Source organism: Diplotaxodon limnothrissa, linkage group LG17, assembly GCF_057381915.1.
Source record: "Diplotaxodon limnothrissa isolate DT_005_m linkage group LG17, D_limnothrissa_male_GT1.1, whole genome shotgun sequence".
Classification (NCBI taxonomy): domain Eukaryota; kingdom Metazoa; phylum Chordata; class Actinopteri; order Cichliformes; family Cichlidae; genus Diplotaxodon; species Diplotaxodon limnothrissa.
In genome coordinates, this window is record NC_140612.1 from 17,369,876 (window position 1) to 17,385,097 (window position 15,222).

The 15,222-nt window shown below is 48.6% G+C and overlaps 1 protein-coding gene across 1 annotated transcript; it reads right to left on the reverse strand.

Moving 5' to 3' along the window:
- Nucleotides 1-204: 204 nt before the first annotated feature.
- LOC146614829 (UPF0606 protein KIAA1549) lies at nt 205-12,343 on the reverse strand. The gene is made up of 20 exons (XM_085376150.1): nt 12,196-12,343; nt 8,095-9,366; nt 7,919-8,001; nt 6,859-7,158; nt 6,600-6,786; nt 6,451-6,510; nt 6,189-6,340; nt 5,914-6,091; nt 5,637-5,821; nt 5,279-5,484; nt 4,850-4,977; nt 4,714-4,728; nt 3,605-3,813; nt 3,283-3,518; nt 2,199-2,370; nt 1,677-1,961; nt 1,536-1,588; nt 1,327-1,454; nt 516-670; nt 205-429 (listed from the first exon to the last, which is right to left on the reverse strand). The coding sequence occupies exons 1-20, from the start codon at nt 12,341-12,343 to the stop codon at nt 205-207; spliced, it is 4,377 nt and encodes a 1,458-aa protein (XP_085232276.1).
- Between the last annotated feature and the right edge of the window lie 2,879 nt (nt 12,344-15,222).

A 15,222-nucleotide genomic window follows, 5' to 3' on the forward strand; every position in this document is an offset into this window, starting at 1 on the left:
GTCTCCAGGAGAGACGTCCAAGTTTTCAGACATGGATTGTGGTCCAGACTTGTTTTGGGTTTACCGGCACAGACGTACACTAGCTCAACAGAGCCCAGAGTGTAAATTGGTTAGTTTCATGGTTTCCCTTAGACCTTTCAGGTTCTATGTGGTTTAAAACTTTCAAAACCAGCTGAGTCCTGATCCAAAGAGGTCCAAACCAGTTTACGGGTAGCTGGTCACTGCCGCCTGTTTCTGTGCGAGACGTCGCAGCTCCTCCCTGATGGCCTTTATAAGAGAGGCGGAGGTGTGGGCGGATGGTGATGCATCCTCAGGCGGATATTCTGGAGTAGGTGAGGTCAGGAGGAGAGGTGGAGCTGACGGGTCCCGCAATGAGGAGCTGGGCATCTGGAAAACAGAGGAAGAGGAGAACTCAGGAAAGGACATCACCTGTGAAAAGAAAGGAGAAAGGGTGAGACATTTCAGCTCCACCTGTGCACCACCAAGCTATTTTCTTTACTGATTTCACCACTCACGCTCTCTCTGCTGGCTCCCGGCCTGGAAAGGTCCTGGTCTGAATGCTGCTGATTCCAGCTAGAGCCAGTGGGGCCCGACATGCTGCGACCCACCCCAGGGTATGCTCCAATCTGACTGGACAGACCCACCTGGGTCAGGTGATGGAGCTGTGCACCTGGAGGTCAGTGAAACCAGTCAGCAGATACAACATTAGTAAATCATCAGCCTGTGTGGAAACAAACTGAATACAGACAAAGTCATGTGAGGTTTGTTACCTTTGGCTTTATTGTCAGAGTCATGAGAAAAAAATGCCTCGTCCCACATTAACTAACCTAATCTACAGTCTCTGGGTATTCACACACAATATGATTCTTTTCAGAAATCTTGAGAGAATGATAATTCTTTCTTTCCTAAACTGTTAGAAATGCTGTATATTTGTTGTAGTGTATGGCACCACCAGAGGGCAGCCTCTACCGCATGACCAGTCAGCTGAATTATGCGTTACCTCTGCACATTTTGACTGTTTGAGACAAGTTCAGGATCTAAAACACGTCAGAAAGTGAAAATAAGAGGAGAATATTTTAGACTCAGATTTGATTCATTCATTTTACTTTAATCTGTATATTTCATGGCATAAAGTTACAGAACTGAATGTATTTATTGACTCACTGAGGCCATCCTCAGTGCTGTCGCTGCCCAGCAGGGGGCCGGTCATGTATATAGCTGCAGTGACTTCTATGAACCCCCCATCATGAAAAGTAGATACCTGCTGTCAGGTCATATAAACTGAACGCACGGTGAGCTGTTATTTGTTGATGGCTGTGACTGTACCTGTGCTCCCTCCTACAGGTCGAGGTCTAGAGGAGGAGGGTGGGTCCTCATACTGCCCCCTGTTGGAGTAAATGGACTCCTGCAGCTGATCTCCAGTAGACACATACCCTCCTGAGCTCAGCCCCTGCCTGTAGAAACACACAGAGAATGAGCTCTGGTTCTGACCTAGTACTCAGACTGGACCAAGTCTTCTGTATTCTGATACTAACCTCTGCAGGAGGCCCTGGACTGAGGTGGGGGACATCCCCAGCTCTGCATATCTCTGCAGGAAGAAGAGAAAGAAGAGAATTAAACCAGAGCACGAGTTCCTGACAGAAGTATCTGCTTCATCTGCAGGTCCACACACTCACTGCAGAGAAGGGGCTGTGAGGGGGGGCTGCTGGGTAAGAGCCCCACTGCTGGTTTGGGGGCCAGCTCTGAGGGGAGGGGCTGGGCAGGGCAGAGCTTACCCCGGCGCTGCCCTGCGAGGACGGCGACACCAGGGCGAAGGCGTCATCCAGAAGAGAGTGCATCTGCTGCCGGGCCTCTTCAATGGAGGGCTGGGGGGGCATGTAGGGTGGCGGGGCCGGGGCAGGGTCAAAGACCTCGTCAGTGGGGGAGGGGCTGCCGTGGTCCGGGGGCAGGTCGGGGTCTGACTGTAGGAAATGAAGTAGAACATCAAGTCAGCGCTCTGCTGTCTTACAAAAAAAGTCCACAGGGCTCAAAAAGACTTCCTGTGTCACTCAGAGTTCAGTAACAGTGTACAGCTCTGTCCACGTCATGCTGACGACACCATCAGTAACAGATCAGATCAGCCGTGTACCTCCAAACACTCAAACATTATGTGTGTCTGTGAATGCTTAGAACAGGCAACATATCCAGCTCACACCTACCTTGCTTATTTGATGGTTAAATTTTGTTTGCCTCACCATGTAGGCCACGTTGTTGAGTCCGGGGTATTTCCTGTAGGTGGCGCTCTGATCGGTGAGCAGCCGGTCTCTGTCTGTGTCAGGAAGACTTCCAGGTCCTGGCTGAGCCCGCCGACTCCTAGGAGAGCGCCTCCCTCTGGCAAAAAAACACAGGAGTTTACAGTCAGGCTGGAAACAGATGGGACAATAATGAGCTTAGCTTTGGTGCTAACAGGGATGCGGTTGGTATGTCTTAAATATGATTTCTCTAGAGTTTGAGGTCTCCTGCAGGGCCTCCTCCCAACTGGGCATGTCTGGAGGTGCTCAGGAGGCACTGATCAGACTGAGAAGGAGCACGGCTCGATTCTGAGCTCCTCCTGTGTCAGGTTGAAACGGACATCTTCGAGCTAAGCTCTCTTTCTTAACCTCACAGCAGCAGTACGGTACAACTCCTGCATGGAGCACCAATCCACCAGTCCATCTCAAGCTCCACCTTCCCCTTTGTCCGCGAGCCCAAAGAGAAAAATCAGCTATTGTCCACACAGCCTCCAAGACCTACATCATTTGCAAAGAGCAGGGATAAAATGCTAAGATTCCCAAAATGCACACCTTCTTCACCCTGGCTACCCTTTGAGGTCATGTTCATGAATATTACCTACAGGATCAAAGACATGCACCAACCCTGAAGGACTGACAAGAGTATTGACTATGTGTCCTTCTGAGGACATCAGTCCCATTCATCTGGATGTAGTGTTTTCAGTGAGAGAAACATTTCATCATCATCCACTTCTTCTGTCTTTGCTGCCTGCAGGTTCCCCCAACCTTATAAACTGTACAATCAATTAAATCAGTGCTGCAAGTTTTGGTCATTATGCAAATGTAATGCTATGTCCAGATGAACAGAATCAACTTTCTGGGATTTCCTTACCTGTGTGACTGAGCATGCGTCAAGGAAGTCTGAGAACACGTTTGTCTTTGAGGGAACTGAGTCAGCTTTCGCTTTAGTCACACAGAAGCAGCTGTTCATGGAGAATGAAATATTCTTTTTTCACCTCAGGTAGGGTCTGACCTTTTCCTGGAGTCGGTGGGAGTTGGGGGTGAGGCAGCATCGGCCTGCAGGATGCAGTCCATGTGGTCGTGGGCAGAGCTGTAGAGTCGCTGTGCCACCTCACTCTGAACTGGACCATCTCCAAATGCGTCCATGATGTCATCCATGGAGGGAAACTCGCACTGGCCCCGCCTCTTAGCACGCTGTCGCAGTTTGTTCCGGTGATGCTCGATCTCTGACTTGTGCCGCAGCGCCACCTGCAGGAACAGAGACGGTTGACTACAGTTAATGATGATGACCTCATGGCAAGCTGTGACTGGATGTATTTTTGTTGTCAACTCACCTCTGTGTTGACCTTTTCAGTGAGGGAGGGGCTTGGCTGTGATGGGGCATGTGGCTGCGGTGGGCTCGGACGTGGCTGCATGGCGATGAGCTGCACCTTGTTGGCCTGACGACGGGTGCCGTCAGATGACCCGCGGGACAGGCGGTCCACATGGTCAAAGATGGAGGACGAGGACAGCAGTTCGTCCGGGCCGCTGCCTGATGGAGCACCTGTGGAAGGAGAGGTCAGAGGACAGAAAAAAGTGAAAGGAGACTTAAAGACCAACAGAGAAGTGAAAGCTCAGACTCCCAGGATGCATTTCACCAGTGACCATCTACTGAAAGCTTGCAGAGCGAGTAGGTCAGTCCCATAGACATCCATGTTAAAGCTTTACAGCAGAAATAAACGTGTTTATGTGTGCAGAGCTGCAGTTACTGCAGAAGGATAAAAAGTGACAAGCAACCAACAAGGAGATGAAGATGGCGATGATAAGGATAATGATGAAAAAGTGGGAGAAAAAAACTTTTTCCCAGAATAAGCAGCAGAAGAAACAAAGAGAGAATGAGGGAAATCCCTCAGACAGACCAAGACCCCCAGCACAGAGGTCAGAGGTCATATGCAGAGGACATCCAGGAGGCTGACAACTGCGGTCAGATCTTCAGCATTACTCAGGGTTGTGTTTGTTACTGTCAGAGAAATTATTTTACCAGAAATAACCTTCAAACTATAGAGAAGTCTGAATATAAACATTTAGACAACAAGCATGTATATTCCAAGTGTACAAGAATAATAAAAAAGAGAAGTTAATAAAGTAAGAGTGGAAAGTAAAATTCGCTCCATCATTTAGTGATGATCAGTATTCAGATTTAGCTTACTGCTGATGACTCGCCTCATAAACCAGGACCTGTTCTTCCCTTTATGAGTTAAGGTATTGTTGTCGCTGGTACTGTGATTACTGGAGACGGATCGATTTGACACAGTCACAGATTAATTATTATTATTGTTTAATCTGTGAATTTAAAGGTTGAGCTCTTGTCTCTGCAGCATCGCAATGCTTCACGTGTTGATAGGAAATGTGGATTGGAGATCGGTGTGTGAGAAGGTGGTAATGTGTTGGCATGGTAACGTACCCATTTTGCTCCTCCCTTCAAGTAGGCAGTGCATTAAACAGAAAAGACAAAGTTTGAACAGAGCAGAGCCTCCATCCTTTGTTTACAGCCTATTCATTACAAATACTAAAGCTGATTATGTCACTGTGGCTCTCACCATTTTTGGGTGTCTTCCTGTGCTGTTTCCCCTCGCTGGGTGTGGCCACAGGTCGGGTGCTTTCTTCTGCTGACTCCCTGCCGCTCGATTGGTCGCTTCCTAACGAGTCGCCGTCTGATGGGCTGAGCCTGACAATGGACACAACAGGTAAATGGTAAATGGCCTGCATTTGTATAGCGCTTTTCTAGTCCCTAAGGACCCCAAAGCGCTTCACACTACATTCAGTCATTCACCCATTCACACACTGGCGATGGCAAGCTACATTGTAGCCACAGCTGCCGGATTAAGTAAAATTTTGAGATACTTCAGTAAAAATGTTCGATGTCGACGATTTCTCTGAATGAAAAATAATCGTGTCAACGAGCCAGTGAAGTTCATATTCTATATTTTTTAACAAGTTTGTTTAATAAGTCACAACATATTCCTAACCTCCCCCTGCGGCGGCTCAGCCGCGACACCTTGGTGGATGATCCTTTGGATTTGGGGGTGTTGAGGTCTCCGCCATCGGAGGGCGTGGCTTCCTTTACTGGTGCAGGAAGTGGACCGGACTCCTGGATCACCATGATGTCATCCTTACTGTGCTGACCCAGGTGAAGCTTTGCAAAGTCGAAGCCTTTAACGCTGGGAGCCTGAAGCTGACAGAGGATATGGATCAGGGGTCAGTAAGGTAACAAAAACATCATGTTGGTGGCTAAAATCCTAAGATTGCAGACACAGAGGACAGAAAAACACCAGGTGTCATCGCCTGTTAATTTTAAAGTGCCAGTCCTTTTTGTTGACCTCTGACCTTTTGCCTCTGCTGGATGGTGTTAATGGCGTCCGGCTGGAACTCAAGCTTCTCGGAACCGCAGAGCTTCCAGTACAGGATGATGATGATGAAGACGGCCAGTACAACCGGGACAACAACACCGACAATCAGCCAGATGCTGCTGCTCTGAGTCTCAGCTGGAGGGACAGAGATCGTCTCCACAGCTGGAAACAGAATCAAAAAGATCAAACTTTATCAATATGACACTTTCTGAACCAATCAGAAGCAGTTTGGACACACTCAGCATTGGACTCACGTTGGGCCAGCGGTCTCTGCACACGGTGTCCAAGGACAATGGCGGCCCTTTGAAGGTCCACACGGTTCAGAGTGGCGGCGGTCACCTCAGCAGGGACCCTCTCTCCACCGGGACCCTCCACAAAGTAAAAGACCTCCAGAGGGCGCTCTGCCCCTGACAGCCTGGAGACCCGCACCACCTGAGACACAACCAGTTCAGTGCACATTCACATTGTACAGGTACACACACCTCTGTCTGGTGGCATTACATCAGCCATCATTGCCTTGTGCGTGTACCTGTAGACTGTTGTTGCCCACTGCTGTGGCTCTCTTCCAGCGCCTCCTACTGGTTTCCTGCAGTCCCTCCTCCAACAGCAGAGCCAGGCGTCTCTCCAGACGAGCCTTAAAGCTTCTCTCAGCCACCAGCTGCTCCTGAACTCCCAGCAGGACTGATACCACACAAAGGGGAGTTCGTCAGAGCGAAGCTAACACATACCATCATCCACACAGTACAAAAACATCATACCAAAATGTAAAAAAAAGAGAGTGGGTTTCTTACCTGTACGGACCCAGGTGGAGCGCAGGTGGTGTGAAGTGTTGAGCTCAGGGTAGTGAAAGGCTGTTAACAGAAGTTTGATAAAAACGCTTTACATATTGTCGGTTTAATGTTTATTGTGACATGTGATGGGTTTGTGTATCGTCTCGTACGTTCAGCGATCTGCAGCGCAGGAAATCCCACGTAGAAGCTGAACTCCACCAGGCTGAGCTTCCTCAGGTGTTCACTGACCTCTGACCCCGGCAGGTAGCCCCGGCCATCCCGCACCGCAAACGTGATGTCGACGGGAACCTTCTGCTCCACCGCTGGCCAGGCCACGCTTATGGTGATGTTCAGCAACTGTGTGAAGAAGTAAAAGAAATTAGAAAAGCGAACGGCTTTAAATGGTGACCACACACGAGGCAGACTCACCTGTACGGTGGCGTTCCCTCCCTCATGTAATCTCTTCCGTGTCTCTGCGTACGCCATGGTGAGCCCTCTCTCCACCCGTTCACTGAAGTTGCAGACTCGGATGTCAACATGAGTGGGAACAAACTGCAGCACAGAGTGGATCTGATACCTGAGGTCAGGTATGGTGTACAGTGGTGAAACTGTGGGAATGGGGCCGAAGCGTGGCGGCGGTCGGCGGAGGGCATTGATGACGGACATGGCAGTGAAGATCAGCGGTCCCGACACAACACGAAAGGCAAAACTGGATGGAGTTCTTAGGAACTGAAAAGGAAACAACCAGGGAAGAGTGGAAAGTTATTAACAATTTTTAAGTTTAGCTTAATATCTAATAAGGATTCAGTAAAGTAAATGAATAAATGAAAGAGAAGGCATTAAAAAAATAAAGAAAAGTATGCATCAGATGGCATATTTTCATGGATTAAATGGTTTTTATTGATTTTTGTGTAATTTAAAAGCTTGGACCTTCTCCTGCTGCCTCTAACAGTCTATGGACTGATTTCTATGTGAAAGACTAAAATCTAAAGGATGTCAGGTTTATACTCCGAGTGTCTCGATGCCTCTGCTCCCAGTAAACAACAAGCTAACATTAGCTTAGAAACAGAGTTCACTATTACAAAGTTAATAAATGACTGGCTCCCAGCACAACGCAAACTCCACATAAGCATGAACCAGAACGTCAGTGACACAGTAACACACAGAGATCAGTCTCTGGTCATTGGTTGGTTGCTTTGGACAAACTAATGAGGAAGAAAATCCAGTGAGAAAGACAAATATTAGCCGATCATTGTCTGTGTGTTTGACTAAATTCTGACCAGTACTGCAGATAGAGTAGTGATTCTTGTGACTGCAGCCGAATGAGCTAAAAACAAACACTTCAGAGCGAGAACATTAGAGGACGGGCTGGGATTAGCCTGTTTCATGTGAAGTCTGTGAAGCAGGAGCTTGACTGTGAGGGGAAACCACAGTCAGCATCAGCAGGACGGAATCATGCAGATCTGAGAAGCAGCGATTCTGTTTGTACCTGCAGCTCCACTGAGCGGTTGAAGTCTTTTTTCAGAAGATCTCGGACCTGACTGAAACCAGCAGACGAGCCTTTGGAGCTGACTGCAGGGCACACAAACATGGAAGACATCAGTGATTAGACAGAACATGTGCAGCACCTGGAGGTACGGTCACATGACCTTCTAAGACTCTTACCTACTCTGACCAGGTACATTTCTGGCTTGGTGACATTGCACAGGTATTGTCTGGTGGGTGGTGTCTGGGCCACTCTGGGTGTGGTGACTGGAGGGGCTCTGGTCAGGCTGATGGCTGTGATTTGGGTGGTGGTGATGATGGCGGTGGTTGTTGTCGTGGTAGCCTTAGTAGTGGTTGCGGCCTTGGTGGGAGGAGCCTTTGCTGGCATCTCAGTGACCACTGTGGGCCTCTCTGGCCTCTCAGGGCGGGTGGGGGGTCCCAGTGGTGGAGGGGGAGGCACCCAGCTGGTGGTGTTGGACGGGGGTCGGGAAGGGTGCCTGCTTGGGACCGAGACATAGTCTTTGTGTTTTGGAGCAAGAGCAGTAGGGGTGGAAGGGATCTTGGGGGTGGCTGATGGAGCAGGTGTCTTCTCCTCACCTGTGAGGATAGGTGTAAGGATGAGGGGAGGTGTGGGCTGTCTTGGGGGATGCTTAGGCTCCAATCCTAGAGGAGCAATGGGGCTCGAGGATGGGGTAGAAGGAGGATGGTGGGTGTGTGTTGCTGTAGGTGTAAGGACAGGTTTGGAGTCGTTCTCATTTACCTTTTCCCTCTCCTTCTCCCTCTCCCTCTCCTTCTCCCTCTCCCGAGCCAACAGGTTTGTGTAGTACTCCAGACTGTTCATGTCAGGCAGCAGCAACTCCGTCGGCTCCAGTGGGATCATGTCCTCCAAGTCATAGTCCTCATCCCAGGTGGGGAAGACATCTGGATGGGCAGGCTGAGTGTGAAGGGGAATGTTGGGGGTTGAGGAGGAGGGGGAGAGGGGAAGTTTGGATGACAGTGAGAGGGTGGGGCGAGCAGGAAAGGAGGTGTCATAAGAGACCCAGTCCCCCCCATTGTCCCCATCATAGGGGTGGCTGGGCAGTGGCGTGGCGAGGGCCATCTCGTCACCTTCAGGTACCATGAAGGACAGAGTCTCCAGGTAGTCCCCAGACCCCCAGGCCTCCTCCAGTGAGGGCCCCTGTTCCCAGGGGGGAGGAGGAGTGAGGGTGGGCTGGCTATGTGGGGGAAGTGGTGGAGGTAGACTGGGGGACAGGAGGTCTGGAGGTCTCAGGAGGAGGTGGATCCCCTGAGCACCAGAGTCTGGGTCCTCTGCTGAGCCTGCACCACCACCGTTACTGTGGTATCCAGAGTCTGAGGGGTGGCTGGGAGGTGAGGGTCTAGAAGAGGTGGAGGATGATGATGGTGATGACGGATGTGACGAAGAATCAGTCGTTCTGTTGAATTCCAGCACAACTGTGGGCCAGAAGGACAGAAGTCGTGAATTTAAAAGCTCAACATTATACCTCAAGAGTGAGCGTGTGCCATAACCAGATTGTTACCAAACACGAGGGAATAAACCTGAAGGACCCTGAAAGAAACTGATAAACATGAACAAATCTGAAGACCCTGAAGACCCGAATAAACCTGAGGACTGGTAAGAACCTAGGGACCCTGAATAAACCTAAGTAAAAAGTAAGAAAGTAAAAGCAGATCTATGGAGGACGTTTCTATTTTTGTGCAAATCTAACTGAACTTTGTGCTATATTAACATAAAGGTAAAATAGTATCTGTAGATGGGAACACAAACTTTATTCTGTTTTTTATTCTAATTGCAGTCAGCTTTAATCTGAACAAAAAGAAGGAAAATAAAAAATATATCTCCGTTTTCTGGTGCCTGCATTGTAGAGGGTGACTTTGCTCTAAACAGGAAATGACAACAGTCACGGGTTAAAGTGGATTCAGCAGGTGGGGGAACACTAAAAAATCAGTTTTAGTGGCTCAGTGTGAGGAAAAAAATCAAACTCACAATACTTTCTACTGAGAGCTCCAGTAGATTTTCTTAATGTACAGGCTGTGATCAGCTGACCTGCTGCTCTTTGCGGATTTACACACCTGAATTCAACCAGATGTGAGCAGATGTTTCATGAGTTGTTCTGGCTGATTTCCATACACTGACAGTACACTGTTTATGCTGTCTTTATATCGTTTATATCATTGTTTTCTACATTAAATCCATCACAGTTCAGCAAACTAACCTGCTTATCCTGCACTAACTTGCAGAGGATTTTCATGCAGCCTTTAAATAACTCAGTTAAGTCTACCTCAGTTTGTTTAGCAGCATGATTCGCAATATGAAGAAACATAATTTCACATGTGCAAACCCAATATCTGATTCAAAAACATGTAAGCTTTCTTTTCTCTCCCTGTGAAATACAGCAGCTCAAAGAAAGGGCTGTAAACCGAAACTAATGAGCCTGTTTTGAAAATGTAAGGAATAGAAATCTCAGATACTTATTTAAAATGTAGGGAGTAAAAGTAAAAAGTCGTCAGAAAAAAAAAAGTGCAGATACCTAAAATCTGTAAGTAAGTACAGTAATGAAGTATTTGCACTTCATTTCTTTTGACCTCTGCCAGTGGCACACTCGTTTTTACAAACATATTAGTATTTTTGAATTATGATTTGAAACTGATCACAGCACAAAATAAAGAATAAACTCTGAAATGACAAAGCGTCACAAACACAGATCACCTTAATGAGACTGAGCTGGTTCAGCTTCTTTACAGCATTCATTCACACAGCAGAAACACACTCCTCTTTTTCCTCCCTTGCAGTCTCTTTAAAACCATTTGTCTTTATGACGTACGCACGCACACACACACACACACACACACACACACACACACACACACACAGCCTTGACTGGGTCTCTTTCATCTGGTCTTGGCCTTGTTGCCGTGGTGACGCCGTGCTTTGCGGCAGCATCACATGCAGAACAGAGACGAGTCATTGGTATTCAGGAGACGACGCCCTCTCACACACAGACAGACAGACTGATCGATAGATGCAGAAAATATTTATCATTTTTTAATTATAAAGAATCTCTTCAGATTGATGCACTAGGCTAACTGCTAACCTGCATTTATCTGAGCTCCTGTATTTACTGCTCTCAGCTCTGAGAAACATCTCCTGTTATTCCTGACTCTGAGGTGCCCTCACAGAACAGCTGTGGCTGAGGTGTTTTATGGCAGCACATCTGCTTCTGTACTCCATCACATTTATTTTAAAGCGTTGGGTCCTTCTGATTTGCAGTCTAAAATATAAATCTACTCAAATATGACACGATAGTATTATAGATAATCTCCTCAGCAGTAAACCTTATTCTTCTTTCACCTGCTTCCATTAGGGGGTGCCAAAGTGGATCATCTGCCTCCATCTCCCAGCATCCTCCTCTCACACTGACAACTCAGCAGTCCTCCTTCACTACATCTATGAACCTCCTCTGAGGTGTTCCTTTTCTCCTCCATCTTCATCCTCTGCCCATGCTTAGACCATCTCAGGCTTCCCACTTCACTTTGTTTATTTACAGTTTTTTTATTCACTAAGCGTTCATTATGTGCTTGCTGAGCTCTCACATCTGTTTTATTTCACATCTGCGTAGCTCTGACGTCTCATGGCACAGGTGCTCTATAGAAGAGCAGGTGGAGAATAAAAAAATTAGCCCAGGGAATTGAGCTACATTTCATTGTGGATGTATGACCATGTGATGTTTGTGGTTTTTCTTTCAGTGCACTGAAACAAGTTTCTACGTCTTCATCAGGTTGGAAAAACTCTTCTTCAGTCTGAATTAAAACACAGCCATGGGTTGAAATCTGACATCCATAATGCAACATGTGATCCACAGAGGGCACTATAATAAACACACACTCCCCGAATCTGTCATCTCTAACACAAGTCCTGAAATGTCGAGTGACGTTTCAGGACTAAAAGTGACATCACACCAACACAGTCACAACCAGCTGACCTCTGAGAGCTGTTTGTGATGAAGCAGCTTCCTGCTGCCTACATCTGATCAGCTGATGTCAGTGTAAACCTCCACAGTCTGACATCAGCAGGTCATGTGACTCTGTGTGTGCGTGAGTCAGTAATGTGGGAGGATGACAATATGGAGCTAAAATGAGACTCAGAAGAAGATTCCTGCACTGCAGTCCTTTTGAGGAAGTCCATGTTCATTTCCTGCTGTGTACAGATGGCTCAGAGGTCAGAGGTCAACATTAACAGCTAACAGCACCTAGCAAGGTTACCTGCAGCAGGTGAACTTGAGGTCACCATGGAAACCAATGTGCCAGCCACCAGCAGGACCACACCTAGTGTTTGTCTGCAGGCCGAGGTTCTGCGTTCCATCCTGGTCCTGGTGCTGGAGCTGGGGCCTGGCGAGGTCACAGCGTCCATCGTCCTCAAAGGACCGGCGGTGCGGTCCCACTACAAAGAGCCGAAGGCCCCTCAGGAGGACCTGAGTAGCATAGAACAGCAGTCAGAAAATGTGTGTCCTGCAGGGTTCTCACCGAGCACAGGAGAACATTCTCCTGCTGGATGATGACATCATCAAACGGATCAGGAAAGATTCAGCTAAAACTCTTTTTTACCTTCATCGTTAGTTACTTTAAAAATAAAGGCTGTAAAGTTGTGTGGAGTAGTGTGTGACCCTCTGATGGGAAGGTTCATAGTTGAAACAATTCATCAAAGTTTGAAATAACAAATCTAACTATCAGCCTGACGCATTAGCTTTTGTCTCCGAACTAAAGTCCCAGCAAGTTCTGATACCCTTCCATCCACCCTGACCTCCTCCCTGCTCCAACTCAGACTACAGCTGGCCTGCTGTGGATGTTTAGGTCTGATGCTGAAACCAGTGTTTATGGACTGACGCTGTCAGATAGGAGAGAGACCAATATTCTCGATGCACACCGTCTGTGAGAGCTTTGCTGCAAAGGTAACAGTGATGAAAGAAAAACACTAAAGTGCCTCATTACAGTCCAGCATGAAGCTGAGAAGACTCTGAAGCAGTGAAAAAGTAGGAACCCAGGGACAGGCGGTGCTGCAGAAGCATTCATTGTGAAGCAGACGTGCTGCTTTGAAAACAGACAAAGACTTGCAGCAAAGACTCAAAAGACTCCAAGTAGATGCACGTATGTCATAAACAAACTCCTACATCACCTCATTCTTGAGTTATTACATTTACAAACTTGGGTGTCCTCGCTGCCCCCCAGTGCCATGACGACATACCCCATCGGACTTTTACGGTTCAGGGGTAAAATCCCCCAAAATCCTCTGCTTAAAGGATCTGAAGGTTTTTACGTGCTGTAGACCCTGCAGCAAACATTTTACTGTGACTGTGCCCTCTAGTGGTGGAAGTGCTTGGTGCTTGGTGTCCTGATGTCCTGATGTCTTATTTTGGAGGACAGCATGAAAACGTCTAAAGCCACCCCATAACAAACCCACGACCTAAAGACTGTGGAACATGCTCATTCATTTGGTTTTAGGGTGTTCTGCTGAAGGCTGCAGGGAGGAGGTCGGGTGGATGGACGGGACAACAAAGACACAGAATGATGTTAGTCTAATATTTCAAACTGTACTCGTAAAGAATTGGGTACCTTAAACTGGGGCTGTTCAGCCTGGATAAAACCCCTCTGAAACTGAAACACGGAGCGCTAAAAATGCTCTGATGTTGCTTCGAGAGCAGCTCAGGTCTGAATGAAGATCACAGCTGACATTTCTGACAGCATGCAGAGCGGGGTCAGGATCAGGGCTGCCACACCATCAGAAGGTCAGTTAAACATGTACCTGCTGCTGGACCCTCACACCCGAATCACCTGATTTCAGCAGCTTCACATCCTTCATTCTGGAAGGGTGGAGGACATAAACCCAGAACATCTAGGCTTAGGCTACAGTCTAACTCTGAACCTGAAACACTTTCTCTGTGAAGATGATGAAGACCTGCTCCAACCTGCGGGTGGAGCATCTGGACCACTGACTTATTACTTCATTGTCCAGGTTTGTGATGAAGGCTAGCGGGGCTTTAATCTGCACATATTTCTGATCTCGTCTCAACTTTAACATCAGCACTTCCCTGTGAGTCAGCTCATCGTAACCAGGCTGAGCTGAGGACAGCTCTCAGGTAATATTAATAAAGAGATTACACGCAGTGTCACGTGATCCCTGCTGCTCCTCACAGCCCCTCAGTACCGAGCAAAAAGGGAGCTCTGCTTTCTCTGCAGAGCACGATTACAAATGGGTCACTGTCCCAGACCCCGGAGCCTACGAGGGTGTGCGGCTGAAGCAGGAGGCTTCAGGCTCGCCTCCACCTGCGGGGATTTTTCTGTTTGCGCAAAACATGAAAATGTCGGTTTGAAGGATTTGCATAAAGAACCTTCAAAAATGATCAATCAGTCAATAAATCAACCATCGATCAATAAGTGAAACCACAAAGACGTGACGGTGAATATTTAAAAGGTATCCAGCTGTTTGTCTGACCGGCTTTCACAACTGTGCCTAATAAAGTGACAGGTTGGTATATTCTCTGTCAGTCCGGGTTTTTGTGCTCTGCTCGGCTCCGTTTCCAGAACACTCACTCCTCTGCCGGTCTGGCCCGGCTCGGCCTCCTCTCAGATTGACCCCATTATCGGACAGATGCTAACTGCCTCCACCCGCCCGCCGAGTCCGCGAGGTGGAGGCTGCATCCGCCCCGCATGTTCGTGTCCGGGGCTGATATGCCCCCCTCCCCCTTCCCCCGGCACGCTCCGGTCCGGTCCGGCACGGCCCAGTTTACCGTGAGGACGACGCTGCCTCCGGTGCACGGCTGAAGGAGCCTCGCTTCTTATAGCGGCCGCGGACACACAGAGCCGCAGACCCGGGATCACATTCAGACTGCAAGCCGGGCCGGGCCGGGCCGAGCCGGGCTATTCTCACTGAGTCTCTGCCACGGCGGAGACCTACCTGCCATCCTGGAGATGCGGTTCGGGCGCGTCACGCCTCTCCAAGCCGCGCAGCGCGCTCCCTGCGTGGGGAAGAAGAAGGAGGCGGAGAGTCCCCGCAGAATCACACCTCCTCCTCTTCTCCTCCTCGGAAACAGCAGCAATCAGCCTCCACCGCCCGGTGGTGTCGGTGCTGTCCGAACCCGTCACATTCACAGCGCGTCCGGTTCCGGTACCAGTCCAGCCGGCCCCTCCCAGCATCATCTGACCCGACCTGCAAGTCAAAGCGCTTCTTCTCACACACGGACCGTTATTTGAACCGGCACCGGCACAGGGCCAGGACAGCCGGATCTGACCATG

Excerpts from the sequence above, each read along its gene's own strand:
- LOC146614829 (XM_085376150.1), bottom strand. The coding sequence starts at position 12,343 with ATGGACGCTGTGACCTCGCCAGGCCCCAGCTCCAGCACCAGGACCAGG. Across the intron at positions 6,787-6,858 it reads GAGGGAACGCCACCGTACAG|TTGCTGAACATCACCATAAG; the intron begins GTGAGTCTGCCT and ends TTCTTCACACAG. Across the intron at positions 671-1,326 it reads ACCTGTAGGAGGGAGCACAG|GTGCACAGCTCCATCACCTG; the intron begins GTACAGTCACAG and ends ACTGACCTCCAG.